Below are 23,490 nucleotides of genomic sequence, written 5' to 3'. Positions count from 1 at the left end.
CCAGAGCAGGGAGCAGAGCAGGCAGAAGGACCGAAGTACACTGCTGAGGGGAGCAGCGGGCGGCAGGAGAGGTCTGCGCGCCATGCAGGACCCTCCTCCAGTGGCCAGGGAGCAGCCGGGGTTAGAACCGTCGCCGCAGAGGCCGCGGGCAGCTTCGCAACCCAGCGCTCAACCGCTGCGCCACCGGGGAGGCCCATTAGTCAGAAATATTTAATGCAAAGGCAGAGATCACCTAAATCCAACCCATTCCTAAAAATAAATCCAGCTCACACTGGAAAGCTTGTGTGGGTCTCACCAGCAGCTCCTTTGGGTCACCAATTCTATCGATTTCCCATCCTGCTGCATTCCTTGTGGGGCCTACTTGTTCACTTCCTGGTTCCTCAGATGCCTTCTTTCTGGATTTGTGCCTTGATTCTGTTGTCTGACCAGCTTCGTGGATTAGCACTGACCTTTTGACCAGTGTCCCGGGGCCATCTGCTTCCTCCCTTTACACAGCTTCAGGCAATGGGCATTGGATCCCAGCCCCAACCCCTGTCCTGCCCCTGGCAGTGCTGGCTTCTCACTTGGCCCCTGCCTGACCCTGGAAGAGACAGGACACATGGGATTAGAATCCTGTATGGAGTGAGGATTTATTTTAAGTGATTTCTGAATTTACTTCCAACTTTATGATTCTGTAATTATTTTCCTTGCCAATTTTTGTTATCCCCATTCTTAAATTTCGTTTCTCTTATTTATCAGTTTATAAACCTTTTTTACTAAGTGCAGAGTGAGGTAAGACGTATCAGGCTTTTCTGCATTCGCCCCATCAGGATAGATGATGGATCCTTGCGGTCCTGAATGCATGCCTGATGGCGGGCACCTGGAGGAGGGTGTGGGCCTAGGTAGATGGGATTCACCTGGGCTAAGTCTGGGCTTATAAGGCCTACGACACCGGATATCAAGAGAGCAGAGCAGAACCACGAGGAGAGTAGAGAAGCAGAGAGAACGTGAGAGAACACTGGAGAGCCCAGAGAGAGTAAAGGCTTGCTGGGGCTGGGAGGCCTGCCAGCCTCCCAGCCCCCCAGCCCCCCTGCCTGCCATGTACCTGGTAAATCCCAATAAAAGCCCGAAAAGCCACCGAGGGCTCCAGAACTCTCCTTCACACGTGTGCTCGAATCATAGCGCCTGCACTGTCCCTTCCCCCCATACACCAAGCTACCCTGAGAAAATCAAGTCAGTTTCTGGTTTAATAATATCATTAATTCAGCTGGCTAACTTGGCTCTCTCTTTCTCCCACATCCTTCCAGTGCTTGGTGACCGGCTGTGCCTTTCATTTTGTCTAAACATTTATCCTTCTGTAAGGAAGGAATCGCCAGACCATGCTTTCCAGGTGTTTGATCTTACTTACCCTTATGGGAACCGGTGCACTTCGCTCGTCTGTCTTACCTACAGTTCTCCTGCTCGTCTGTCTTACCTGCAGTTCTCCTGCAGGGGCCGCTGTTTCCCACACCCACGACTGCCTGGCCAGACCTCGCACTGCCCTCAAAGGCCCGTGAATATTGGCGCGTTCTTCTGCTGGAAGGGCAGACCTGCGCACCGCGGGAAGGCTCTTTCTGATGCCCAAAGGAGAGCTTGTTTTTCATGATGAAAACATGTTTTGTTCTAGTTGGCAGAGTTAGGATCTGTAGGTGGAAATGTAGAACTCTGGACCCCTTAAGGATCTTGGAATAAACCTTGAGAGGACCTAGTGCTACAATACTCATTTACTTTCTCAGCATGTACTGAGTACCTGCTTTTCCTGAAGCTTGGGAAACTGGAATGGAAAACGCGTCTCAAGCAAAAAGGAACTTACCATTGAGTGAGGGAAAGAGACATGGAAACTGTAATGTGATTGGGGACATGAGCAAAACGACGGGAGAAAACAAAGTGGGGAGCAGACTGCAGACATGGCAGAGAGCAACGCCTACATTCTACCCTGGTCTCTGGAGAGGAGCTTGAATTCACAGACTCTGCACTGACTTAGGGTGGGGATAAATCCCTGCTGGGCCACTTGCTAGCTGAGAGACTCTGGGAGTTATTTTAGTTTTCTAAAATATTCATGTGGCAGAGACTGAGGGAGGTTGGATTTGAGTTAAGTGCAAAGAGAACTTTCTCTGGCCCAGAATAAGTTAATAAAATGTTGCTTCCTTTCTCTTTGATTCCTTCTCAGGGTAGTCTCTAGAAATTATGAGGGCAATTACTCAAACATCATTTGAAGAATCTGAATCCCAATTCCAAACTCTCAAATGTCTTCCTTGAGGTAAAGCTTCTGGATTCACCAAGGGGAGGGCGTGACAACCTGCCATGGAAGATGCGTGTATTCCTACGCTACACACTGACACATTTTTTTCTTCTTCTCCCCACCCTTTTGTTTCCCATTCTTCCTCTCCTATGATTTTTCCTCCTGAAATACCCAGATGCATTTCATGATTTTTCATTTTATTTTCTAAGCAAAATATAGAAATGTCTGGTGTCTGACCCCTGATCTTCATCAGCCGTCCCGTGTAGAGTTGGCTCTTACTATCCAAGCACATTATGATATAATGGATGTGGCCAGTGTGACTCCATGTACTGTCTTTGGATGACACTTAGTAGGTGACTTACTTTGCAGGCATCTTCTGGCAGAAGATGTGACTAACAGAGATCCTGTGTTTTGAGGACCAATGAAGTCTCCATTGAAATATCGGGGAGTAGAACTTGGGATGAGCAGGAGAATATCCACAAATACAGAAAGCAGGTCCCCGTAGTGTGTAAGCCAAGGACAGAAGAGCCTTACAGAGCACACATGAAATAAAAATGGGGGGCTGTCATGCCACTGTCTCTAGGGCCATGCTCTGCTGGAGACTCAGAAGTTTGTCAAGACTCAGACATTCTACCAAAAAAATGAATGACAATGTATGCCATGGGCATTGAGAATTTAAATTCTGAATTTCATTTAAAATTGTTAGTGCTTTCTCATAAACAATCTGTACTCAACCTTGTCACCTACCTGGTTTGTTGATTTTGTATGATGATCTTCATCTTTCCCCTAAAACACATATTCTGTGAAAAATCAAACAACTGGAATTATTTTTAAAGCAGTATACTTCTATTATGATAACTCCTGCAAAGTATACAGAAGGAACATACACGTTTAATAAATAGAAAATATTTATTATACAGCATTATCAAGATTACTTGATGAAAGGTGGTAAAGTGTCAAAGGAAAACACTTTTACAAGAAGCTGAACAACTTGTACAAGCCCATACATGAAGGTGAAGAGTTTCTGCCCTTTTTGGTATAGGGTATGTAATGTGTATATTTCCATTTGTTGGACAATATTGATATAAACCTAATACTCTATTGTATTCAGGAAGTCTCTTAATCATGATAATAGTAGGCATTCAGAGAAATAATGAGATCAGTGATGTAGGTGTCCACCAATTGTCTCAGATCAAAACCTTAGAACAAACTGACATATTATCTGAATAACAGAAGCAGTTTTCCCAATCTACTCTTACTAAAAACAAACCACCTCTGAATGCCCAAGTCCTGTGATATCTAGGACATATGTCAGTGGCATTAAGGTAGAAAACATGTTTCACTTATAAGCGATAGTATGCTTTCACGTGCTACTTTGCCAATTAGCAGACCAGCTATTAAGCATTGGAACCCTCCATTTTCCTCATCCCGCTCTTTGAAAATATGGAAATAAATCTACACATCAGTCTTGAGGTCTTTCTACAAAATTATAAGAAAATAATTTTTTAAAGGAAAAAGAAGTCTATTCTTGTTATGGAAATGACTAAAATTATAGCAAATCATACAAAGACAGAAAAAAAAATGAGCTTCAAACATGGGAATTGATGTTAAATTCTGAACAAATGATACAACAGGTATTTAAAGAGTCAAAGGTGGTTTTGGCTGAGAAATCAGTAGCTTCAACGTGAAGGAAGTACATTAAATATGACTGAACATAAGGCATAAACAAAGATATTTATGGGGGTTAGATTCATTCCACAAATAATAGAGAAATCAAAATAGCAAGAAAAATTTTTTATTGGGGTAAAAGGTGAGGATAAAAATGGAACGACTGGATTGCAAGTACATGAAAATTACAAATATAAAACAGCAAAAAAAAAAAAAGAAAAATTTAACAGTGAAACTATAGGAATAAAAGTAAATAAAAATTTCGAGCAAAAAGTAAAGAATAAATAACTTGGGAATTATGACCAGACTCACAAGTTAGTATATGCTTTAAGCACATAAAGCTCAAGTAGCTGTGGAAAGTCTTTTTTTAAAAAAAAAAAAAAAAAAAAAAAAAAACCTAGTCATCTGAAATAATCTAAGTACTGCCATTTAAATCTTATGTTTTGATAATGATGTGTGCAAGTTTATAACATGTACCTTTTTATTGTTACCACAGTTTTTTTTTTTTTGCAAACTCCTAATATAACAGATTTTCAAATCACTTCATTAATGACATAGTTCCACATCATAAAATAACTGAAAAATAAGTTTCCAGCTGAGTCACCTAAGAAAAACACTCAACCACAGCACACAAACCTTCAAAGATCTTCTGTAGATATTGGTGACAATACTATATAAAATGCTTTTGGAACATAAGAAGATCTATACTACAGCCAAAGACAATCTCGTAGTTGCATTGACATGACATTGCACACATTTGATTATCACGTATACACAAGAACACAGGCACACATTTACTCACTAGTTACGGGGACTTTGTGACAATAGGAAAAAACTGTCATTTAAGCCAGTAATAGTTGCTATGAATACACCATTAAATTCCAATGGGTTTGCTTGTGTAGTACATAGGAGAAGTATGGCACCAAGGTCACAGAGGGCATCTTAGAAGTTCCACTGCTAAGTATTACTTGCTACAGTGAATGGAAGGTAACGATGTGGCCACATGATTTTGTTCTCTTTACTGAAGAGCAAAGGAGTGCCCCCTTGGCATAAACACCATGTTACTCCACAAAAGGTCTTCTGTCATTCTCAAAACCATCTCTGATTCTTGACTTTGTCCAAAATCACCCACAGCGAGCATGAAATAGGGGAAGCAGAAGGAGCTGATTTTCTCCCAAGCCCATGCTTGTGTGTGATCTTGCTTTTCATCCCCCTCCTTAGCACTCCCGACGAAGCACTTTTTGGTGATTATTTTGCTAATTCCTATTTTCTTATATAGAGGGCATCACAGAGCAGCTGAGTGTCCGTGCGCTTTTCTCCAAGCGAGACAGCAAGACTGGCACTGGATGGTGTGCAATGGGGGAAGAGAGACCCATTTGGGTCAGTTCCTTAGTGGCCTGCGGACCAGGAGTATGTGGTCAGTAGGAAGGCCTGGAGATAAAGGAGCGGCTGTGCCATCATCGGTGCTCTGGTGACTGCATGGCCCGAGTTCCTGCCCTCTGTTGTCCAGCTCCACGGTGCTCACTGAACACCTTGAGCTGAACCAATGAATCAGCGGACGGGCCTTCACGCGCCATCCCTTTTCCGGCTGGCCAGGGGCGCGTGGGCATGTAAATCTATGCACAGTTGTCTGAAAGAGGAGATTATTTTTGTTTATTTATGTATTTTTGCGATGAGAGTTACCTACCCCCTGGGACTGTGCTCAGTCAGAATCCCTTTCCTTCCAGAGGTGGCTTGTGAGTGTTTCAGGAACAGGCATCCTCGCCTGGACCGCCTTGTGCCTGCAGTGGACAATCCCTCTCGCCTCACTTAAGGCAGCAGCAGCATCCCCTTGGGGTCTCCCGACTTCGCCCCCACTCCGGCCTCTCTCCCAGCTTTCCGCACGTCTCCGGAGGTGCTGAGGGTCCCCGACCTCTCCCGCTTTTCCCTGGGGACCCTCCTCCCTACAGGGTGGAAGAGCTTTGCTTATAGTCCCTCAGGATGACAGAGGCGTAGGTCACGTTGGGGGGGCTGCAGAGCACCGACTCGGACACGGGCGAGCTGGGCACGGAGCTGCCCGAGGCCACCGAGTCGCGGAAAGGGGACGGGGGCGTGAGGGCGGGCGAGTCGTCGGGGGTGCGCTTGCGGGCGGCCTGCACGTCCTCCTCCTCGTCCTCCAGCTCGTCCTCCTCGGTGTTGCCCTCGCGCTCGTACAGGTACTCCTGCAGGAGCTTGAACCGCTCGCTGTCGTCCTCGTCCTCGTCGTCCGCTGGGGGCGAGACAGGCTCGTCGTCGAAGGTGCTCAGCTGCAGCGGGAGCATCTGCAGGTGCTGCGGGGGCCCCGGGGGCGAGTACAGGGACCGCACCCCGTTCCCCGTGCCCGCCGGGACCGAGAGCACCGCGTTGAAATCCGGGATCCCAGTGCTGAAGTTGCCGACCACGCCCTGTAGCTGGTCCATCAGGGATTTCTGCTGCTGCGGTGGCTGCGAAGGCGGCTGCTGGAGGTTTGGGGGCAAGCCCTTGGGGGTGGCCGGGTCGGCCAGGAAAAGGGGGGTCTCCTCTGCGGTGAGGTGGGGCGGCAGAGGCGGGGTGCTGACCGCGGTGGGCACGTGCCGGTGCACCACCATAGAGGGGCTGCTGGGAGGGCTGAAGCCCACCGGCGGGGCATCTTCCTCCTCCACGTTGTAAAGGGCCTTGGTGCTGGTATCCGAAAAGGTCAGACTCTTGCCAGAGCCTTGGTAGCTTTTAGTGAGGGGCTTGATGACGGCTGTCTGGTTGCAGGCCGTCTCGTTGGTCTTCACGTGCACAGAGAGACGGTGCCACATGTGCTGTCCCTTGGGCACCTGCCTTCCACCTGGTTCAGACCATGATACAGACTTGCCGTTAGAACTACGAATAAAATAGAGATGGGTTATTTGCAGTGGCTAGAGCAGACAGGACACAATACACACATTCTCCACAGCCCAGACCCTCTCCTCAGCACAGACCCAGCGCCCAAGCCGCATTGGCTGGCGAGTCCATCCACCACCGTAGGAGAAAAGCTGTCAGGGAGAAGAGGCAGCCTGTTGTAGAAGCAGCAAGGTCTAAGACTTCACCGAATTCTTAACGCACACCTAATCTGAAATAATGATGAAATCATCGATTCAGTGTGAACCTTTGAAAGATTCCCACACCGATGAAGGAAACTAATAAAAAGAGAAAATCTTGGTTACCAAGGACAGTGGATTATAAGGACCACACCCCTGGCCGCCCTCTTCCTGCTTGGTACTGGGTCAAATCAAGTCCCATATACAAAGCTGCTCTCACTGTCCTGTGGGATCATAAAACACAGCCTCTTGGGTGCTTGTCCTGACAAGCAGGTATTTCCCGGTTCAGAGCCGTGTGGTCTGACCCACGGCCCCAGGACGAAAGAGGGAAAGAAAAAAGCAGGTGATGCAAAAACCCAGATCCATGCTCTGCTTAAGAGTGCCATCACTTTTTATTTTCTATGTCTATCAAAGCATTAGTCCCAGCATATATAAAGGATCAGAATTCACATCAAGACCGTGATTGACAGCACCTGGCTGGGATTCCCACCTTGGAGGTAGGTGTGAAAAGAGATAGAACCAGAAGCCCAGCAAAATACAGAGGCCATGTCTTGCTTGAGTTTGATGCAAATGAGAAAAGATGAAGATGCAAACAAAACAGAATTTGCTGAGACAAAGACCTCTGGGAGGTCTTTTTTTTTTTCCTCAGTGAGCCTGTTGGGGGGAAAGGATGCTCTGAACAAACTCCACAAACACAGGTTTTATGGACTCCACCCCCACTCTAGACCAACGATATCCAAGACTAGGGCACCAAGGACTACAAATCCCATAATGCCATCACCACCAAAGGGAGGGTTGCTGGGAACTGAGGGTGGAGTTAAGCAGCCAGGTTTGGTGTATAACCAGGCATGTGGGCCTTCGGGCACTCTTGGTTTTTGCCAGCTCTCAGCGTGCCATTGGGATTCCAGCTCAGTGGAACTGGTAGGACACATTCACCAATTTATCTCCCTCTCTTTCTCCCTGAGTTATTCATTTCTTCATTTCCCCTTCTTTTCTAAATAAACCCTTTATTAATCTTTTTGTGTGTGCCTGCAGTTGAGTCTTATTATAAGTCCCTTTAAAGCACTCGGGTAAGGATCCATAGTCAGGCCAACCCATTTCATATCGGGGTTTCCCTGTAACAAGCCTTAATGATGAAAAATCTTAAGGTACCAGCAGCCTTCCAGCCAGACCAACTTTCACTATCATGGGACTCTTCATAAACCAGCTAAACAGAATAATATCTCTCTGAAGAAGATAAAATGAGACATGTTCTATATAAATACCACAAATTCTATTCTGTGTGTTGTAGTAACTCCTGTCTTGACTTATGGCCTCTTGGCTGCATAACTTTAAATCAGGAAACATTTTTTTTTCTTCTGCTTTTTAAAGATTTGCTTTATCTCTGTGTTCAGGAAAACAACAAGCAAAATAGCACAATAATAACACATTTATGACAATAAAAGGCATAGAGGAAATGACATTTTTTTCCTAGGTGGATGTGTAATAGTTAACGATGGCTTAATCACTTTGAAAATATAAGAAAAATACTTCAAATATTATATGTGTCACATTTATGATGAGGATTGTGAACATAAACTTTTCTGGGGAGCCCTCTCTCCTAGGAAGCCAAGCCCTCCTCACATGCTTCACTCTGTCTGCAGGAATCTGCAGCCTGCAGGTAAAGCCAGTCTTTTCACATTCACCATGTCCAAGGATCCAGATAAAGACTAAGCTATGGGAACCAACACTTTGCATCTCTTCGGGGCAAGAAATTAAAACCTGCACTGCCTTCCTCTAGAATCTTCAAGTAAGGACAACTCAGAACTAAAAGCCTTCCCCTCCTCCCCCCAAGAATAATGACATTCTTAATAACAATGACTCACTGTGCCTACCTGATTTAACTAAATTCAAACGTGTGTTTATTGGAACAACTCTCACTGAATACAACATGTGGGATTGCTTCCTGGGTTCAAATCCTCACTTTCATTATCTAATACACTTTGTCTATCACTGAGACTTTATTTTCAGTTAACAGGGTAATATTTAGACATTTCATATTTTATAATCTTGAAATGTGAAGTGAGATGAATAAGTACAAAATCTTACAGAATTCTGATATTGATTATAGAAAATTCTAGATACAAAGCTTCTAAAGACCATAGAGCAGCAAAAATTTTGATCTCATTACTTGGAGAAAATGTAGTGTGGTTTCAGCCTCATCATACGGGTTACATAGGCTTTTCTCAAAGCACACAGAGTAGGCTTCTTTTCACCTTGAAATGGGAACTAGAAGTCAAACAGGACTCAGTGAACCTGGAGGCATCTATAGCCTTCACTTAAAGAAATTCAGATTGTTTTGAGTTGACAGCAGGGAGGGCTGAGAAGAAGCTTCTGTCCTTGCCTGAGTCCTTCGCCGTTCCCTAGTCAAAGACAAAATCATCCCTCCCTAAATTTTGCCCTTTTTCTAATCAAAGAAACAATTTCTGCCCTCTTTTTTATGACCAAAAAGAACATTCTTTGTGGGATCTCATCCATGTGTAAGTTTATCAGTGAACAAATCTCTTCTAAGAATCTCATCTTTACTCACAGAGGAAAGATCAAGACACCCCTTCTTTTCTGTCATGTGAAGTCTCCCCCTTTCTATTGATACTTCAGGTCCTTAAACACAGAATAAATATCATTGGTTCATTCCAATATTTTTTAGAATTTGCAACCATGAAAATCCTCCATCAGTATGTTATTAAATTGATTTATTTGCATGCTAACCCATCTGATGCTGTTTTGATTACTCGTCCAGCCACGAAGAACTCAATGGTGGGTATTTTCCCTTGTGCTCCAACAGCAGTTACTCTAGATAGATATCTTATAATCTACACTCTATTTTGATTTTTTAAGAGAAACCTCATCTCCAACTTGCACATCAAAATTAATATTTCCCTAAAATATATGTTTGATATATTTCCTGAGCATGAATACATGCTTCTAAGCTTCTGCACTATCTTGCTAGAAGAGCTGACTCTCTTCTGAGTTGAGAAAACTGAAGGACAGTGGTGTTCCTGGCAAGAACAGGAATCAACCTGTCCATCAAAGGTAAGCCCAGGGCCTCCCCTGGTGGCGCAGTGGTTGAGCCCTGGGCTGCGAGGCTGCCCGCGGCCTCTGCAGTGCCGGTTCGATCCCCGGCCATCGGCGAGGGTCCCACATGTTGTGCAGACCTCTCCTGTCGTGCCCGCTGGCTCCCCTCAGCAGTGTATTTTGTCAGTCTGCCTGTTCTGTTCCCCACTGTGGCTCGGGTGAATGCTCTCACCCTCCTGCGCTTCTGACTGTACCCAGTGCTTGTATAAATAAATAAATAAATCTTAAAAAAAAAAAAAAAAGGTAAGCCCAGACTCCACTGTGCCTCTTCTGAGTCTGAAATTCTAGGTAAACTCACCTCCATTTTCCTCTTCATTTCCTCCATCCCCCACTCTACTCAGTTTCTTTCTATATGCCTTCAATATTCCTTTTCCAGAAATCATAACACTACCTATTTACCTCTTGTCTTGCATACATTTGCTTCACTATTCCATCCAATCTCTCTGACATCCAACTTCTCTTTCAATTGGGATGGAAACACTTTTTCCTTCCCCAAATACTGCCTCTCAATACTCATTAAGAAAATTATTAAATTAGGGCCTCCCTGGTGGCGCAGCAGTTGAGCGCTGGGTTGCGAGGCTGCCCGCAGCCTCTGCAGCGCCAGTTCGATCCCCGGCCACCGGTGAGGGTCCCACCAAAAGGCGAAACTACGTAACATGCACATCAAAGACATCTTTACAGACACATCACCCAAAGCAGTGATAGTGAAGGCAAAGATAAACAGCTGGGACTACATCAAATTAAAGAGCTTCTGCACAGCAAAAGAGACAATAACAAAACCAAAGAGAAATCCCACTGACTGGGAGAACATTTTTGCACCCAACACTAATGATAAAGGACTGATCACAAAAATCAGCAAAGAGCTGATGAGAATCAACAACAACAAAGAAAATAATCCAGTCCAAAAATGGGCAGAAGAGCTAAAAAGAAACTTCTCTGAAGAGGAAATGCAAATGGCCAACAGGCATATGAAAAAATGTTCAACATCACTTGTAACCAGGGAAATGCAAATCAAAACTACCATGAGATACCATCTTACACCAGTGAGAATGGCACATATTAAAAAAACTAGCAACAACAAATGTTGGCGAGGGTGTGGAGAAAAAGGAACTCTTCTGCACTGCTGGTGGGAGTGCAGACTGGTCCAACCACTATGGAGAGCTGTGTGGAGATTTCTGGACCTACTAAACATAGAGCTTCCATAGGATCCAGCAATTCCACTCCTAGGTATTTACCCAAAGGACACAGAAACATCAATTCCAAAGAGCACCTGCACCCCTATGTTTATAGCAGCACTGTTTACAATAGCTAAGCTGTGGAAACAGCCCAAATGCCCAAAAATAGATGACTGGATCAAGAAGATGTGGTACATATACACTATGGAATATTACTCAGCATTCAAAAAAGATAAACACATGCAATTTGCAGCAACATGGATAGCACTGGAAGGGATCATGCTCAGCGAAATAAGCCAGAAAGAAAAAGAAAAATACCAGATGGTCTCACTCATAGCAGGAATCTAGAAAACTTAAATAAGGGACCAGGAAAAAGAATAACTACAAGAAAGTGAAAATCAAAATCAACAAAAAACTATGAACCAGAGACACTTTATGGGGGGCGGGGGGCGGGGCGGGGAGGGATTGGGGTCAAAATAAGGGGGTTGCCATTGTATGGGGAATATAAAAATAAAATTTATTTAAAAAATAAAATAAAATTTCAGTATTCATTAATAAAATGTTACTTAGAATATTAAAAAAAGAAAATTATTAAATTAAATGGCTGCTTTGTATCTTTTAGTTGTGTGTGTTAAAATACAAGTCTTTTGAGAGGTAGTCTGCCCCTAACGCAACCAGCAAGTTTACACACCCTAACAAAACAATGCTCTGCCTCCTTATACACTAGCAATAAATAAATAAATCATTCTTGTGTTTCAGGGACTTAATTCACTCACTCACTCACTCACTCACTCACTCACTCACTCACAAGGATAGCTTTCCTTATTGTCCAGGGGTGCTATGCAGGCCCACACTACCATATGTTAAAGGTATTAACAACCATCTTGCAGACAAATATAATCACAATTTAGTTCTGTTTTAATCCAATACCATTTTTATTCTTGTGATGGGGATTTTCACCTCACATATTAGAATTAGCAACTTTCCTTCTCCACAGAGTCTCACTCTAGATTTGCTGTAAAGTACTGTTTCATTAGGAAACAGTTATAATGCCTCAGGGCATTTATCAAATTGAAAAAAAAAAAAAACATGTTTTCAAGGACAGCATAAATTGTTCCCTAAAAACCACAGAGAGTGGAGGAAATATCTCCCATAAATTGCAGCACAGAATACGAAGTTTGGTTTTTCTGGATTAGCTATTTCTAACTTGTGGTCCACAGTTTAAATGGTCCACCAAATCTATGTGCATTAACCTTTGTTTTTTTTTTTTTTTTTTTAAGGTGGAATAGTTATGTCTTTGTAGATTATGCATTGCTATTTTTACTTTTAAAAAATGTTTTACTTTTTACTAATTTGTTAGTCATTTACACGTCTACACAGCTTAGGGTTATATTTCCACGCCTCCATTTGCGCTCTCCCCTCACTGCACTGCTACTGTCAAATGCACAGAATGCTGTCACGCTAAAGTGTGCTAAGCATAAATGACCACTAAAAAAGGTACTATTACTAGCATAGTTTTGGGTGAAGGCTTATAACTTTTTTGTTGTGAAAAGGGATTATTCTGCCTGAAAATGTTGGGAACCCATTGCTGTGATATTAAGAAAGGAAAATGGATAAAATGCAAGGCACCGAAAAGGAGTAAATACATTTAACAATGCAATATCCTAACTGTGATCTCTGTGGAAAGGGGAGGTTCCAGGTTCCCTGCCCCACCCCAGGAAGGTGGAGCTGAGCAGCAGGGAAAGACTGAGAGGAATTAGGAGGAGGAAGGAAGAAGACTAGAAGGAGAAGGCCTTGAGGAGGCAGGTGGAGCAGGGACATATGAAGAAGCCACACTTGCTTCTCAGTCTGGGACTTGTACCAGGAACCTGGGGGACGTGGAAGGAGACAGTTGAAAGAGATGTGGGTGAGAGACCAGTGGGAGGCCGAAAATAGCAGCCTTTATTGATTATGGTTTTGCTCCTTTCCTTTCAGACTTTCGGCCCCTTTCCTGTGGTTTCTTCTAAGAAGATGCCTTAGGCTCGTGGCAAGTTTATGGGCCTCAGTGGCCACGCTTTGGGCCAACCCTATTTGCCTGGACATTTACTCACGAGGGGATGGGTAACTTTGGGAGTTTCACTGGGAAACTATTATCCTTTTTTTCTCTTTCTTGTGTACCCTAATTCTATTAAGGTTCTTTTCCATTGAAGATCTTATATACTAAGAGTATGAATTTTCTTTATGTGGCAGACGGCAGAACCCATTTAGAGCAGGCAGGTTTGGGGGCTCCGGGGTGCCCCCATCCTGCACGCTAACAACATTACTAAGAAAGAGTTAACAACATTACTAAGAAAGAGATAATCCCAGATAACTTTAATACCTTGCATTTCAGTCACCAGCTTCTTCCTCCTATTATTTAATTTTCCTCAATCTCCTAATCTTAGGAAAATCAACCTGTCAAGAAACACCACAATATTGTCACACACCACCACCCCCTGCTTGCTCTAACTTCAAAAGACAGACTTCAGGCCTAAAACAATCTCATCATTGAAGATCAAATGTGGTAGCACATGGCATAAGCGTCTTAGGTGGCTAAATGTAGTTACCGAAAGCACCGTTAGGCTGAGCAGATTTCCAGACCTGGGGATGATGGACACTGCGTGGAGCTTAGCAGGTCTGGGGCTGCGGTGGCCACGGCAACAGGCTTGAGATCTTGCTTTGGTTTTCCTTTCATTAGGTAAGTATCACAATCCCCCCAGACAGAAAACCCAATATTTACAGCACTTTAGAGAAGAGTTGAAAGTGGGTGGTGTAAACAGATTAGTATATCTTTGGCATTCGGAGTGATCCTGTCTGTTTTATTTGTTTCAGTAAGTACTAGTTACATCTGCACAGCACACTGCTCTCTGCTCCAGAGAGGCCTAAAACGGGAATAACAGTGGGTGGGTGTTTGAGATCAGAAGGGAAGCAGCCTGCACAAGCCGCCCGAGGGGGGGGAATTACACAACACCTGTCTCCCTTATGTGCTCTTCAAGGCTTTGCCACGAGGCTTAATAGCTTCACCACAGACGCAAGGATGACATCCAGAGAGCCCACAGACAGGGCAAGATCTTCACATATGGTGGGAAGATTCACTCCTTGGAACCCAAGGATGATAGTATTTGTTTTTGGTGAAAATTAAAATGGAAACAGAAACGCACTTGAGTCCAGCATAATGGCTCATCAAATTAAGAAAACAGACCCAAACCACAGGCTTGCAGGTGGGTCTGCTGTGACCCTGCAGCTACAGCTGGGACCAAGGGTCCTTCAAGGAAGGATGGCACTACCCACCTGGATACTCCAAAAAGAACGGCAGAGATTAAGGAATGCTATCGGCTGATGGGATATCTCACCTCTGCCTGCTTCAGCAGGCTGGAACCAGAATGTAGTTCAATTAGAGGTGCCTGGAACTATTTGAAACCATCTGAGTCAGACTCCTGTTTTCCCAGGCAACCCCAAGTTAGTCTTCATACACAGGACTCCCACAGACTCCAGCTCACTTCTTGAAAGCTTTCCTAAAAAATCTGCATATTCAGTATATATATTCCCTGGGATCCCATCTGAACATAATTAAAATTTCTCACCTTTTTGACTCATCACTAGTTGTAAGGTAGAGAATCTGTGAATTGGAAACAAATGCTTTCTGATTACATGAGAACTTGGTAGTCTCTGCTGATAGAAGATCAAAAAGTGTATCATGAATTTTATCTTTCTCCCCTATGAGTCTAACGTCATCATTAGCTAGTAAGAGACCCATTTGCGTTGCTGAAATTTACAATATCACAAAGTCCAAATATACAGTCTTTTAGAATTTTAGATCAATCCCATTCTGTATTCTTAAACTATAAGAAATGGACTATAAAGACAACATGAAGGAAACCAGTGGACCTTTATACAGTGAGCCCTGATCCTCAGTGAATCAACCGAAAACAAAGACATTCACAAATAAATTACCTGATCAAAATCTATCCAAAATGGATGACACCATCAACTTTGTCCAGGCATGGTGTGTACTGTTTTCAGAAAATTGACAAATCTATTTCAAATTAAACAGTAGGATTCTGATGGTTACTAAAATTTTTAAAGTAAATTCTTAATGGCCATTAAGTAAATTCTTAATGGTTCAACCTAATTACGATTACCAGCTGATAAGAAAAAATTCTCATACCAAAGTTTATTTAACACTTCAGTTTGGCACAGGCATATTGTCTTAGCAGAAGTATGCCAGGTGTGATTCTATCCCCCCAGGAAGTCTAGATGGACATAAACTGTGTTCAAGTCAAGCATCATTGCTTCTATTCTCCAGGTAACCACACCTACACTCTAGCGAGTCATCAGAACTCTCAGCTCCACCTGGAGTTCCCACAATTTGCTGAGAAATACCAGGCAGCTGCTCTGCTTTGCTGGGATTGTGGCTCAAGGGGGCAGGACAGATCTTGGATCATCGTAATTATCTGGAAGTAGCTTTATTTCCACTACTGGACGCTTTGCCTTCCTGGTTCACAAAAGCAGTGGGGACTGAAGGTCACAGAAAGAACCTATCACCATTTTTTGTGCATGTGTCAGAAACAACCCAAACTGAAAAATAGTCATTTTGAGGCTGTGGTGTACAAATTCAAAGCTACTCATCTCTTCCTGCCCCTTTGTAGTCTCAAGAAACAGAGCTTGAACAGATCCTATTTTGATCCTATTTCTTAACAACCAATCTGTTTGCTTTGAGGATTTTTGTGGGGTTTTAGCCTTCTGCCAAGGATGTACCCACTTTCAGCCTTTTCCTTTGTTAGTAGACACTCACCTTTACGTCTTGAAATGCTACTTCTCTTTGCCATCCTGTTGTCACGACAGGACAAGCACTACTTATTCCCATCCATTCTCTGACAGGCAGCCCATGGCTGTCATCATCATCATCTCTTTGCTGTGTCCTTGGTCACACTCAACCCAGGGCGCAAGAGACACTCCTTGCCTTCTGACCCGGGAGAAGTACAGAGAATGCATCTCAGTCAACTAGGGGGTCTGCATAGATGTGCAAAGGTCTCCCAACTACCTCCTGAAACATACTCACAGATCAACCTATTTCCCCTTTCAGAATCAATAGGATTTGACTGTGTCCACCCTCCTGTTTGGGCTCTTTGGGGACTCTCAGAACACAGACTTCCCAATGCACTCCACTGAGTGAAGAGAAGAGAGGCCCTGGCCCCATTCACCCGCCTCCATGGCCAGGTGGAAGAGCAGACTTTTGCACGAATTGGGCTCTTCTCATCTGAAGAGCTAGTCAAGTCACAGACACCCCATCGGTGGACGCCCTCCTGCTGCAGGAATGTGTACCTTTGACTCTCCCAGGAGTTTGAAGGGCTGTAAAGGAACAGCTGAAAATGACCACAGACTCCGTGCACAATGAGTTGAACATGGTCTATGTTCTTTTGTTAACTTAAAAAGACACTGTCAAGATCTAAAGGTCAAAAATTGGACCAAACATGCACCATTTTTATCAGATAGAGAAAATCTGATAAAAAAAAAAAAGCTCAGAATTCTGGGGAAAATAGCTACTATTCTTTTTTGCAAAACTCCCTTCTTGTGGGATGCACAAGACTTTTGTTTTGTGCTCCCCAGAGTGTGGGAGGCACCCATCAGAGGCTCCTGTTGGCGCCCACCCCCTCAAGCTGACATTATGGAATGCTTCCATAAGTTCAAGCTATGGCTTTTATTTGAACACAGACAGGATCATTTCAAACATTTGTGCAACAGCAAAAAGGCAAAAAGAAAAGAAAAGAAAAGAAAGCTCTGTTTGCCAAGGAGAAGCTGACAAATTTGTGAAGGGGGGAAATTCACTTTGGAGCTTGTGAGTGGGAGTCACAAACAAAAGTGAATCTCCAGCATCAGAAAAAGTGTTGCATCTTGCAATGAAACATAAAAAAGCCAAAAGACTAACCACTTGACAGTGTCCTTTTAAGAACGATGGACAATCAAATTAAGGCATTCGTGCAAACCATGGCACGTCAATGGTTCCTCATTCTGGATGGCATGCACCACATCTGTTTCCATGTTAGAAAGTGGAAAAACCCAGGAGAGAGAAAGCAAGGGGCAAAGCACTACATTTTCCATGCAGCTTCTCTTACACATTCACTGCAGTGTGGGGGTTTTCAAAGCTGCACATGTGCCGACGGACATTGGCTGGTGGGCGAGAATTCTGGCTGCCTCTTCCTGAAGATTGAAAAGAAAAAGACACCCAGTGAGTGGTTATACATGTGTACAGAAATGGCGGTCACACCGCTCGGCGGTGCCTGGACCTGGGCAGGGTCTGGCCTTTCTCCTGAGCCTTCCTCCAAGTCGTCTCCGCCTTTGTGACCCGTGTCTTCCTTGCCCTGCCTGGTGGCTTCCTCCTGCCAGGCTCATTTCTGAAAGCCACGTCAGTGGAGTGCATTCTTTCCTTTACCTTGAGGGCCCATCTCTGTCCAAGTGGCAGATGCTTTGTCTGCTCGGTGTGTGTGCCTGTCCCAAGTCAGCTCCTTCGCTCCACTCTTGACACAGCCCTGTGATCCTTGAGGCAGTGGATGCCACCTCCACTCACACTGATGGAGGCTGGATATTGAAATTCCCACCCACCACCCGTCTTAAAGAAGTTCACAGATTTCTATCTGTGATGTGACTTCTAGTTCCACTAAAATTTTTCCTCCAGATTATGTATAATAAAGCATTGCTGTCACTTCATATAAAGTCATGCTTATATCTTGGCCCTCGCAAGATGGTAGAGAGAATGGGAGTGGCGAGAACACCTTCCAGCCCAGCCTACCCCTGTAGAGAATGGATCGTCTGCCTCAACAGGAGAATGCCACCTCGTTCCCTGGTTGGTCTTCTCCAGCCCAGAGGGTGATATGGTACAGGGAGAAGAGCTCTGACGGCACATGACAGGGCTAATGGGGCAGGCATGAGCAACTGGCCTGTCCATCATGTGTTGGAATGAGGATCAGTGGATTTCCCATGAGTTAAGCAGCACTTTAGAAGCTGGTGGGATAAAATTGTCTTTCTGTCACTCCACAGGAGAGGACTGCCTGACACAGAGAGAATTTAGGAACAAGATGCTAAAGGGGACCAGTGAGCAGGTGTGAGATTATGGATGAGGTAGGTTGAATGGGGTGGGGAATCTTCCATGTCAGGAAACACTGCAATAATAGTCCCCTGGAGAGTGCCCTAGACACTCACCACTGTTCTCTAGGAATCAACACTGGACTGCTACCCCAAGACGCTGGTGTCAATTATCCAGTGTTAACCAGAAGAGGATCATAACTGCTCCAGGCAAGTCAAAGACCTTTTCCATATCTCCTTGCTCTCTATTTCCCATAAAAACAGGCAAAGGAGTGAAAACTCAGAAGAGGGAGGAGGAAGAGGAATTACAGGATGCAGTCTATGTCCTTTCTCATACCAAGTCTTTCAGACAGAAGCCAGAAGCAGGGAAGAGAAATTGAGTTTCAATTTGAAACAAGAATACACTGCCGGGCCTCCCTGGTGGCACAAAGGGTTAAGCACTGCACTGTGAAGCAATCCACAGCCTCTGCAGCATGAGTTCGAGCCCTGGCCAGCCAGGGAGCAACCCACATGGTGAGGCAGACCTCTCCTGTCTCGCCCACTGCACCCCTCAGCAGTGTACTTTGGTCAATCTGCTGTTCTGGTCCCCACTCTGCCTCTGGTGAATCCTTTCACCCCCCGCATCTCTGGCCTGTACCCCAGCTCTTGTATGCATAAATAAATAAATCTTTAAAAAAATACACTGTCATAGCTTTTGAAACCTGAAAGCAAGGAATCTAATCTGAATGTATATGATAGGAAAAGATTTTCCATTTTACAGTTGAAGATAGGAGAGAAAAAAATAAAATTGATCAATATGTATATTTCTACCAAATTTGGGCTATTCAGTAAGTCATTTCAAAATGTATGCTCTACCCAGAACAATTTATAATCTTGACCCAGACATAAGAACTCAAAAGACCTTTCTGTATCTTCATCATTCCTGCAATAATCCATTTATTTAAGAAAATTAGACAAAGAGACAATGTTTGCTATTGAGCTTGCTAAAATAGTACGTTCTTGACATTCAATATGCCCACTTGAAATTACACAAGTCTTGAAAATATTAGTGAGTAGAAGACCAGGAACAAAAGTACGATATTTGGATATGTTAATGAAGTTAGTAGGAAAAAGCATTTGACCTGTATAATACTATTAGACCGATTGCATTTATCATGAAGGCAGCAGAAATACTCAAAACACTTGGCTTTGTCTTGTAACAGCCTGCACTCTAGAATCTTTAATTTTGCCTTTAGAGACTGCATGTGGCCTGGACTGGTGAACCCAGGGTCAGGACCCTGGAAGGGTTTGCTTTCATGATACTGAGACCAATACAGACACACGTCCCGCACCCCCCCACCCCAGAAGCGGTCATCCTCTTGAAATCTATAGTTTTCTCTCTTCATTTACATTTTGTGATGTTCCATGGGGAAAAGGAGCACTCACTGGGGGCTTGGAGCCTCAGTTCACCTTGGACCTGCTTCCTGCCTTCTCTGGACAGGTATTCGGGTTCTCGCTGTTCTTGGCCCCCAGATCCTGAGCCCACCAGGTCTTCCACTGCCCACCTTTATCCTTGATTGAGAATAAAGGTGGGCAGTGAAAGACTGAGAACATTCTCTCCAGCCTAAGCTCAGAGGAAGATGGGGTTTGGATACATACCTCAAGCTGCATCTCTAGGCAGTGAGTGACGATCCTGTCTCTTCCCTGGCCTGGCAGGGTCACTGACCTGGATGGGTAAAGACAGCATGACAGGACCGGTTTCTAACCAGGCAGCCTGCAGGCTGCTGTAGGTAGAGTTGCAGAATCCCTGTCGTGGGCCTGCAGGGCTCTGCACTTGCCCTGCCCAGCACGGCAACAGGGCATTATATTGTGAATGAAAAACACCATGGCAGATGGAAAGAGGCCTCAGAAGAAGGGGAAAGGCTTTATATTTTAGTACTTTAACACTTTTCCTTTTGTGTTTCCAACCAGGGGTCTCATGTTTTCATATTGCACTGGACCATGCAAGTGATGCTGCTGGTCCCTTCTGCTGGGATGTTGGATACAAACTACTGTGAGGAGACTTCACAGCCAAGACTTGCTGTGCCGCCATTAGCATAGCAGGCCATGTGCAGCAGTGAGCCTGGGCACTTGTTGTCCCACAGGACGGGGCCCTGAGCTCTGCAGCTCAGTTACTGGCAGGGAACTGCTACTGCAGTTAGTGCACAGACCTGTGGTTCCTTTGGGGGCTTTCAGGCATATCGATAACCAAGATTCACACAAGAACTCTAAGCAACCCCAGAGTCACCTTAATTTCCTATTGATTAAAAGCAGTGGAAAACATCACAGTATCTTCTTCATGCCGGCATTTCTTTAGTCTCTGAATTTTTCTTGGTGTCGACGTGAAATGCAGAGGAGCGCTGCACACAGACCTACTATTGTGAAAGCAATGGTTTATCAAAGGTTACCGGCCAAGCTTTGAAAAATCTGATGCCAGAGTGGCCAATTGCATAAAAACAGCGAGGACTTCAGAGTATTTTTAGCTACTGTAAAACCATTTATTACTAGAGTAGAGTCTACTCTGGCAAACTAGAGTGGAAGCTTGGAGGGAAAATGTAGCATATGGGGGGTTGTCAAATATAAATCCCAAATCTGTGCTTGCATCTTTTGGCAGATTCTGTGGATTTAAAGAAACCCCGTAAGTTTAGTAGAACGACTCCTTTTCAATTTCTTCTGAAAATGAAAAGTTTGTTTCTTCTCTTTTCTTCACCTCTTCTTTTACAAAGACTCACTGCATGTTTTAAGCTGACAGCCTGTGCATAACTGTCCTCACCTATTCTTACTGTCCAAATAATCTCTTTGTATGAAAGACTCGCTTTTTGGGTGTACTTAGTCCCACATGACTTTGTTCTAATGTGTTATTTTCTTTACAACAGTTTTGATGCTAAGAATTATTTTTACATGAACTCAGGAAGTTGTTGAAGACAAGTTTTACTCATCATAGTGTAGCAATAAGATTGCTGGGCAAGGAGTCAGGAGACTAGGTTCTCTCCAAGTGACTGTTGCTCAGTTTTTCTTCCATAAAGAAAGATTATTCAAATAGCACCTGGGAGAAAGCTTCCAAATAGCAAACTTCAATCCCTGCTTAAGCCATCACCATTAATACCCTTCCTCTAAAAGATGGAAGAACAAAGACACACACAAACGAACCAGATATTTGAAATCTTAGTGTGCATTTAGGTTAGACTAATTCATAGATCTCAAACTTCAGTTTACTCATGGATTTTGATCTCTTTCCTTATTCAAGAATTTTAATAACTTCTAGTAGAAAATAAGCTGAATTCTATTTTCTTTCCAGATTTTATTAATATTTTTTGCATATGCAACATAATGACCAGGAGTGTATGTGTCAGGAGCAGGTAAAGGTGAAGTACACAATCAGGTTAACTCTCTATCTGTATGCATGTCTATGGCTGGTTTGAAGGTGAGTCTACTTTTAGCAGAGATAAAATGGGCTATAGAATTCCAGATGGTCAGCTCACCATGGAAATAATAATGTGGCAGCTGTCCAAAGCAATCATAGAGAATGACAGTACTACTCAAGACCATTTTAGCAGAGTATGGAGTATGGAGTATGGTGTTTTTTGTTTTTGTGTTTCTTTGGTTACAGATACCTACATCATGCCTCTGATTGCTTTTCAAAGTCTACTGTATTTTTCTTCCTAGTCTCTGAATTTAAATATTTATTCTCATGATCAGAGTGCAGAAGGGAGCCCTGGGTGGGTAGGCCCTTTGTAAATACTAATTTCTTCCATTCTTCCTTTTAACACATGCACATCTAACATAATATATCTAAACTCTTTATAAACACTCAGAATGCAGTTTTTCCATATCAGTACAAAATATTGTTCTATTAAAATATTCTTGTTTATAAAGATTCCTATGTTATTAAGGAACTATAGAGAATGCTTTAATAAAATTCAATTTAATCATCTCCTATTTGTAAAATGTTGACATTCTGCCTTATCAAAGTCCACTTCCTTTCTAAAACATTAAGAATATATTTGAAGTCTTCTTTATTTTATTCTTAATATTAATCCTTTTTTACAAGAGAAAATCTGGTGTGTGTCAGCACTTGGCATTTTAATAGTTTTACAACATGTATATTTATATGTGGTAAATAATATATGGTACTGTTTAGCACATATTAGATTTTATATACAATGCATAATATGACATTTCCAATCAGAATTTTTTTCCTTTTTGCACAGAATTATGTTAATAGGTATAGCTCTAGTTCACTCAATTAAACTAAACTGAATAAATTATCACACTATAAAAAAATCAATTTTTCCTCCTGATGGTCATTCAGATTGTTTTTTCATTTTACTATTTTATGAAATGCTGCTATAAGCAGGTTTGATTATGTCTCCTTGAACACATCTAGGAGAGTTTTTCTATGGATGAACCTAGAAGAACTGGACAATTGTTCTGTATGCCTATTCATTTGGCTGTGTTTGCTAAAGTACTTGACAATTAACACTATGATAGGGAATTCTTAATATTTTTTCAATTTTTGTCTATACTTTTAAAATTTTAAGAGTAATTTTAAAATGCAAAATGAACTCCACACTCCTATTACTGAGCTTCAATAATAACATGTGAATCTTGTTTCATCTCCTGTGTCATCTCTTGTTTCATTTTAGAGAAAATCTAAAACATTGGCTTTCCATCCATAAATAATTCACACACACACACAGACACACACACGATACATAGATACACCTTTTTAAAATGAGAAGGAAAAAATCACATCTATAACACATTAATATCAATTCCTTAATATAACCAAATATTCAGTATTTCATTTTCTCTGATCATTTATTTTTCTTTTATATTTGATTTTTAAATCAATAGCCAAACAATATCTGCATGTTGCATTTTGCTAATGAGACTTTTAAGCCTTTTTCTATCTATGGCTATTCCCTTCTTTTTGCTTGCTATTTGTTTGTTGAAGAAGCAACAATTATTTCCCATATTATGGATTTTACTGATTGGGTTCCTGTGGTGTTATTTGATATATTTCTCTCACCCATGGTCCCTATGAATTGCTATATGGTCCCTATGAATAGCTATAAAGGTTTGGTCA

The 23,490-nt window shown here is 43.0% G+C and overlaps 1 protein-coding gene across 2 annotated transcripts in view; it reads right to left on the bottom strand.

The window, feature by feature from the left end:
* Positions 1-5,863: 5,863 nt before the first annotated feature.
* GRM1 (glutamate metabotropic receptor 1) overlaps positions 5,864-23,490 on the bottom strand; it is a 406,389-nt gene continuing 388,762 nt past the window's right edge. Inside the window, exon 8 of one of the 2 annotated variants that reach the window (XM_037520535.2) lies at positions 5,864-6,796. In XM_037520535.2, coding sequence (XP_037376432.1) covers positions 5,872-6,796 — 925 coding nt within the window. In that variant the 3' untranslated portion in view covers positions 5,864-5,871. Of the gene's footprint in view, positions 6,797-17,416; positions 17,502-23,490 lie in introns of those variants that run through there. The other variant, XM_054697906.1, reaches the window with a different exon arrangement.

Source organism: Talpa occidentalis, unplaced genomic scaffold, assembly GCF_014898055.3.
Source record: "Talpa occidentalis isolate TD23 unplaced genomic scaffold, MPIMG_talOcc4v2.1 talOcc4.2, whole genome shotgun sequence".
In the NCBI taxonomy this organism is placed as follows: domain Eukaryota; kingdom Metazoa; phylum Chordata; class Mammalia; order Eulipotyphla; family Talpidae; genus Talpa; species Talpa occidentalis.
Note: the sequence above shows the minus strand (reverse complement) of the source record. Positions and strands in the feature narration are given on the sequence as shown.